The 7733-nt window shown below is 29.2% G+C and overlaps 1 protein-coding gene across 1 annotated transcript in view; it reads left to right on the top strand.

Moving 5' to 3' along the window:
* The window catches only part of wal (electron transfer flavoprotein subunit alpha wal), a 9203-nt gene extending 2713 nt beyond the window's left edge, over positions 1 to 6490 (top strand). Inside the window, exons 3-6 of the mRNA XM_014418626.3 lie at positions 1939 to 2203; positions 4007 to 4219; positions 4467 to 4618; positions 5390 to 6490. Of these exons, the coding sequence (XP_014274112.1) occupies positions 1939 to 2203; positions 4007 to 4219; positions 4467 to 4618; positions 5390 to 5566 (807 nt within the window). The 3' untranslated portion in view covers positions 5567 to 6490. The remainder of the gene's footprint in view (positions 1 to 1938; positions 2204 to 4006; positions 4220 to 4466; positions 4619 to 5389) is intronic.
* The last annotated feature ends 1243 nt before the right edge of the window (positions 6491 to 7733 follow it).

The following is a 7733-nucleotide window of genomic DNA, read 5'->3' as shown; positions in this document are numbered from 1 at the left end:
AACTAGACAAAGAACAATGGTGTAGATGCTACACGAGCGCTCTCACGAACCCCTTTGATCTGTGTCCAAAAACCGACTCTCGACGGCTCGGCAACGAGCCTAGCCCAACCAAGCCAAGCCACCCACCCACATGCTCGCGTATGTCTGAGTTCGCCATGGCTCGGCCAACATGTAGAGGCCCCTTAATATTTTAGAAATCAGAAAAGTTAAAATAAATCGATACGCGATCATAAAATATGTAAAGGGACGGGACATTCAATTTTTGTCTTATTGAAATTATACGAATATATTCTTATGGCTTATCATATATATTTTTTCGAATAAAAGATTAATCATGCAAAAAAATGACGAATACAAAATAATTCAGATGGTTAATCGTATTTTTTTTCTTTCTAATAATTGATTATTCGTGTAAAATATTGACCAATACAAATGTATTCCGATGGTTAATCGTCTTTTTTATTCGAATAATTGATTATTCCTGTTAAAAAAAATCGCGAATACGATTGTATTCTGAAGGTTAATCGTATTTTCTCGAATAATTGATTATTCCAGTTGAAAATTCACAATTACACTTGTATTCCTGAATACTAGTGCATTTGTCTTTCACTAATTCAATAATATTCGCCAAACTCTGCTGGTAGCAAGATAGTTTTAGACTATGTGCTCACTGTATATGTATTGGGAATTAGTTCAGGTTGATCAGGTTCAGGCTGATAAGCAATGTGCATTGTGTAGGTAACTTAAAAACAATTCTATTAAGATTTTATTGACAGGATCTATGTATGTAAAATCTGTGTTTACATAATATTCTTTATAACAGTTACAAAATATTAATTTTAAGATGTTGGCCGAAACATTATGCATTGTCCCACCAAGGAAACTAAATTAAATGGTTGCCATGATGTTGATACCTCATTTAATGAACGTCTCAATTGTGATGACAGATTCTTATAGGTAATCGAATTCTATAACAATTTAGTTCTTTAGGTTTGTTTGTTTTTCTAGACAGTTTACATGCAAATCGTAAAAAACAGCAAACAATTGTTCGCAATACTTGATGATTTACGATTACACATTCAGTCATAAAAGTGCCTGATATGAATAACAATTGAACAGGTAGGTTTAAGAAGGACCCAAACACCAAATCTGTGACATTAAAATATTCTATCTCATAAAAAAAAAAAAAAAAACTTATTCGAAAAGCCTTTTCTTTGGAATCTTTACTTTTCAAAAAAACAACTCTTCTTAAAGTAGAAATAATGATATAGTGGTAAATTGTGTTTTTATTGTGTCTAAAGCTGTAAAATCATAGAGATAGATCATGGACTGTTCTTGGTAAGAAAAACTAAACTAGTACTATAATAAAAATGGTCGATGAGATTGTGAAATGTTCAAGATAAGGGAGGACAAAAAAACAAAACATATTGACTTTTGATCAAAAAAATTATATGATTATTGGTTTCTTTTTCATTTTTACTAAATAATTTTTCTCTTTTCTGTACAACCAAATATATATTTTTAAAAATCTTTTAAAGTCATTATTCTAGTATTTTGTCTTAGATTTTGATTGATAAAATTTAATTATAATAGTTATAGTCGATTTGTTTTACATTTTTTTTATTTGGGTGACTAATTGTCAATATTAACTGACAAAAGTATTCTGAGATCTGTTCTCCTAAAATATTTACATACAATGAATGATTTGTTTTTTGAAATTTTTTAATTTAATATACGGGGAAGTATGACACTAAAATGATTGTTTGCACTTGAGAGCTTTTCACCCAATTGACAACCTGTCCAATGTAGCAGTAAAGCTCTTGGTGTTGTTGCGGGTTTTTTACTTTTTATTTTTGTTCCGGTTACTATGATCAAATTTAAATTTACTAATTATGCAATCTGATGTTTTCATTCTGTTGATTGAATTTAAATTTGTAGGCTGCTTCAGAAGCTGCTAAGCTCCCAGGTCTAGCCAAAGTCCTTGTTGCTGACAGTGCTCACTTTAAAGGCTTCCTTCCGGAGAGTTTAACTGCTCTTGTCTTAGCACTTCAAAATCAACATAAATTTTCCCACATTTTAGCACCAGCTACAGCATTTGGGAAAGGTCTTCTTCCCAGGATAGCAGCAAAGCTTGATGTATCTCCAGTAACTGATGTGATTGAAATTAAAGGTGCTGATACATTTGTTCGAACAATATATGCAGGTAATTAGTTTCATTATTTTATGATTTGTTAAAATATGATTACTTTTTGATGTTGTGTCAATTGGAATGTAAGTATGCTCATATATACATTTATCTGTCAACTCATATTATGTTTATTTATATTTAATTAGAGATATACCTGATAAAATTACTTTTTCTAATTATTTTGTTATTGAAAACTTTCATTATTAAACATGTTATTTCATATCTTATGATGATGTAAGTTATAATATTCAATCTATTAATATTATCAGTAGTATTATAGGTATTTGAAGTCCTGAACCAATTCTATATCAAGTCCATTTGTCCTCAGTTCAATATTGAATTACCAGCTGCTGTTCTGCTCAGCAGATGCTATTGAAAATACAAATTTTCGACTCTCAAGAATGATATGTGTTGGACAGAGTGAATCAGTCAATGGAAATGATAATTTTTATGACATCAATTTAGTAAACAAGATAAAATAATATTTCTTGGTGATAACTCAACTAAGAAATATCTTAAATTATTAACATAGTTTGAAAATTTATTTGTTAAAACACATAACAAATAAATATTCAAAACTCGGACCATGGAAATTTCAAAACAGTCAGGGTAGGCAAACACGAGTATGCATTGCTGGATTCCTATGAACCCCAACTCAAATTTGTAGGTGACAGGAAAGACCAAGGATCACTTGAGAGAACGATTTTTACCAAAGGATTGATTCCCGATTCACCTGCCCATCATTAATGCAGAATCTAAATCTAAGCTCGGTTTCAGCAATTTCCAATGTAATGGAAATTTAATTGACTTGAGGTGAGACTATATGTTCTCCAACTTGTCTTTTGTCAGCTTATATCCTAACTTCATACTCAGTAAATACTATCTGATCAAGTGATATCTTGAATTTTTGAACCAATTAATTGTACTTATGTAAAATCCTCTTCAGATATTAGATGATTTTCTGTTTCAATCCTCTTATATTTGTAATGGTAACCTTGATCAACTTTCTTTTGTTTGTAGACAATGAAGTACACTTGCAAAACTTTTGGGATTCATTTGGTGAGCAATGATCTCACTTCATGATAGACTTCCCCGAAATAAAGGTTTGAATTTACTTTCTTCATTGCTCATGAAAGTAACACAAATTGATGTATCATTTGATTGCAAGCATTTTAACCTCTTAATATGAGATATAAAACGTTTTGATTCTGAAGTTTCTACATGGCTAATAAAAAGTCATGTAATATAATGAAATAATTTTTGTGGAGGCACTTCTAATGGTGCTAATCAAATTTTTCTACCCATGCAATACATTCCTAGTTTTTTCTATTGTATTTCTTGGTCTCACAGAACTGATAGACTTGATCCATTTTCTTAATGACGTATTTTTGTTGTGCTCTTTAGTGGGATCATAACGGAATTTGTCACCTGCCTAATTGTAATCTATATTTCTTCTGCTTCATAGTTCTTATTGTGATTGTCATTTTTCATGAACTTCATTCCATTGTTACTCTGCTTTGTTTTATTTCGTAATCCTGTTGTTTTTAGCAGTTTCTCTATTTCTTTTATTATTTCTTTTTGTTCTTAACTTTACCATATCCTCTTTTACAATTTCTTTTTTGCTCTTAATCTTCCTATATCCTCTTTTATAATTTCTTTTTGTTCTTGACAATAACTATGTAAACTCCCTTTGGGTTCTATGAGTAGATTACAGACAAACCACACTTACTTTAATTATATTTATTAATTTTTTAATAGTTATCTGTGCCAAACGTTACTTTAAGCTGATTTGTTACTACATTGTTTTTATCATTTAAGGGAATGCTGTTTTAACATTAAAAAGTAAAGACCCTGTGAAGATTTTAAGTGTTCGAGGAACAAGTTTTGCTCCGATAGATGGTGAGGGTAGTGCTACTCCAGAAAAAGCTGCTGATGGGGATTATGCTGCCCCTAAAACTACCTTTGTTAGTCAAGAATTAAGTAAAAGTGATAGGCCTGAACTTACTTCTGCTAAAGTTGTGATAAGTGGAGGTATGGGATTTATTTTTATTACATTATTAATTATTTTATTCACTTGTGATATCAAATTTTTCTTGATGATTTTTTCTGGAACTATTTTCATTTAAAAACTTTAATTATTGATATCAATAGCATTGATAATAGCATTATAAGAATTTAAATTATTTTATGTTAAAAGTATTAGTATCTTTTCTAGTTGTTACTAATGTTTTTATGATCTGAAATCCTCTATTTATGTGTATCAATGTATCTGTAATAGGAAGAGGAATGAAATCAGGGGACAATTTTAAACTGTTGTATACTCTAGCTGATAAAATGGGTGCAGCTGTTGGAGCTTCACGTGCTGCTGTTGATGCTGGGTTTGTACCAAATGATTTACAAGTTGGCCAGACTGGCAAGATTGTTGCACCGGTAAATATATATTTATAAATTGAACTATTTTGTTGTTAGCTTATCTCTCCAGTATTTTAATATTTAGAAAGTTTCATGACAATAGTAGTTGGATGTTTTGATATTTCTGTTCCAAAACCCTATTTATAGTTCAATGGACCTTGTAGAAAACTTATATTTGCTCATCACTTTCCAGGTTTTGTAAGGAGCTCTCCCAAGAGCTCTTATAAAAGGGATAATATCTATAAAAGGGTAATAATTAGCATAATAGAGCCTTTTTAGGAGTCATTAACTATTGTTGGAATTTCCCAAATTAAGAGATTTGGTCAAATTTCCATTGGGAGCAATGGAATCATGTTATGGTTTATAGAATCAGAAATTCAAACTTATGAATTTCAAGTATCACTTCTGCTCCATCGTTGTATCCTTGTTGTCCAAATTCCAAAACTTAAATCTGTAAATTTCTAATGCGATTAACCATCTCAAATATAACCATAAAATTTTATGGTTCCAATTTTGTTTTTATTACTGTTTAATTTAGGAAAAGCACTTTGAATTTTACTGTTCATATCCTGAAATTCATGGTTGAATTTCTCCATGTTATCTCATTGGAAACCATGCCATTTATGCTTTAAAATTAAAATATATATTTTAAGTTTACCAATGTTAAAACAATTACTCATTTCTTACTATTATATTTTTTTTTTTTGTGTGTGTGTGTATAGATATACATGCTGTGTAATATATATTAATATTATATGTTTAATGAAGTTTGGATGCTGTTTTTTCTAGGAATTGTATATAGCTGTTGGTATTAGTGGTGCCATTCAGCATCTTGCTGGTATGAAAGATTCAAAGACAATAGTAGCAATCAACAAAGACCCTGAAGCACCTATTTTTCAAGTAGCAGATTATGGGCTTGTTGCTGATTTATTCAAAGCTGTTCCTGAACTTACAGAAAAAATATAATTTACCGAATGCCAAGAATATTCTAATCAGTGAAGATTAATTATAAAAGGTGTTAAAAAATATATATTTTTGTAGATTTTTATAAAAGAAATGTATATATCTAAAATCTATTTCTATTTTTGTAAAAGATTACCCCTTTTTTTCTCCAAAATTTAATTGAATTGGGCATTTTTAAAAAGGGTCGACTCTAACTGTCCTAATTTCCTTCATTTTTATCTCTTAGTAGAAATGAAACATATTTGGAATTATCTCATTCCCAATACTTTGCTTTGGTTCATACTCTTTCATTTTCTTGAATGATGAACATCGAGAATATAAGTTATGCACAGCAAAAGATTTTTACATTTTGGTTGCTGATTTTATTTGATTTCTGCCTTACAACACTCTTTTAAAGGTTGGGTGCCTTCCAATTTCCAAGGTTAACAACATTCTGACACCCTATGTGTTTTACTGGGGATATTATTTTTTAATGATACAATGAGATTTTCTTATAGTTGGTGTATAAATTTTGGGAAATAAATTAAAACTTGTTTGATATGTGAGCACAGTTTTAAATTATTGTATTATGATGGTTCAGATTTAAATGCCTTATGACATTGAGATCTGATACATTTTTTTATGGAATGAAATAGTTGAGGTTCAAAGAAGCAACACTTTTCATAAAACAATATACATTGTTAAGCCCTTTTGAATATGACCAATTCAATTATTAATGGAAATTTTTTACAATTTTATTATAAAAAATTTTAATTTAAGATTATTTTTTTAGATTTTACCTACTCTCTTCAAATTTGTATTCAATTTATGAAGTCCTAAACTGTGCAGGTTAATTAATTTCTTAACCTTTATTTCTGTGATTAAATTAATGTTTAATTTATTTAAATTATGTATTTTGCATTGTCATTAAAGTAGTGGTTTACAGAAGTTTCTTGAGTTAATTTTTATAAATCCTTTAAACGATTACTTTATCTATGTTTGAAATGTGTTTAACCCTATTCAATTTTAAACTCATAGTTTATTGTGTTAATCTAATTGAATTGAAGAATACAAAAAATAAATTTATTTATAATCTTAAAATTCTTTCTTGAGACTGGCAATTTTTTACTAAACAATTCAAAACACTATCCAAATTATAGTCTCAAAACTTTTATTTCTTTTACACGTCCAACGTTTCGGCCAATTCGGCCATCTTCAGGGACAATCTTAATTCACTATGAAACATCATATCATTTAACCATTCCAAAAACTTCATACAGGCTATTCTGCCCAGGTCAAAACATTTATATCCAATAAGTCAAATATCCATTAAAAATCACAGTCAAAATTATTTCTCTTTAACCACTATCAATACACTTTTATTACAACCTTCTTCTTCAAACCTGAAGATGGCCGAATTGGCCAAAACGTTGGACGTGTAAAAGAAATAAAAGTTTTGAGACTATAATTTGGATAGTGTTTTGAATTGTTTTGTAAAAAAAATAAATATCCTGGTGGTAAACTAAATTTTCGAGTAGACATGACTTATGGTTGTACTAATCTACCATCTCTATAGATGTATTAAAAATATTCCAATTAAACAATTTTTATAGTAACAATATTACAATTTAAATTAATTTGTGAACTTGATAAAACAAATTAATGATTTAAAAGGCTATTTATTGTTGGCTAGAATTTTTCACATTTCATTTAAATGTTATTTTCTATTGGATTTTAGTATTATAACCTCATTTCTAACTATCATAGTAACTGTTAACCACATATCTTCAGTTATTATTGTTTTCATTTACCATGTACAAACTTCACAAATCTCATAGATGTAACCATACATATTTCCTTAGAAACTTAAAAAATTTTTTTGTGACAATTACCTTTGTTTAACTCTTTTGAGCAGCTTAAAACAAAATAACAATTATTTTTAGTCATTTTTCCTCTACTATTGATCCTAGAGACTTTAAAATCAGTTTATTGAGAGGAAATTGACAAACAATTTTCATAGTATTATATTATGATATGGTCTCACAGAAAACCTTACTTTTATAATTTCCATGCAACGATGAGTATTGTGTTAGATAATACTTGGCACTAATATTCTTCATCGGGCAATTGTAATTACTATTGATGTTATCAGCTATTTATTATACATCTCTCTCTCTCTCTCTCTCTATAT

The sequence above is a fragment of the Halyomorpha halys genome, unplaced genomic scaffold, assembly GCF_000696795.3.
Source record: "Halyomorpha halys isolate HHAL.00 unplaced genomic scaffold, Hhal_1.1 Scaffold203.1, whole genome shotgun sequence".
NCBI classification, from domain to species: domain Eukaryota; kingdom Metazoa; phylum Arthropoda; class Insecta; order Hemiptera; family Pentatomidae; genus Halyomorpha; species Halyomorpha halys.
This window is presented reverse-complemented; position numbering and strand designations above follow the sequence as displayed.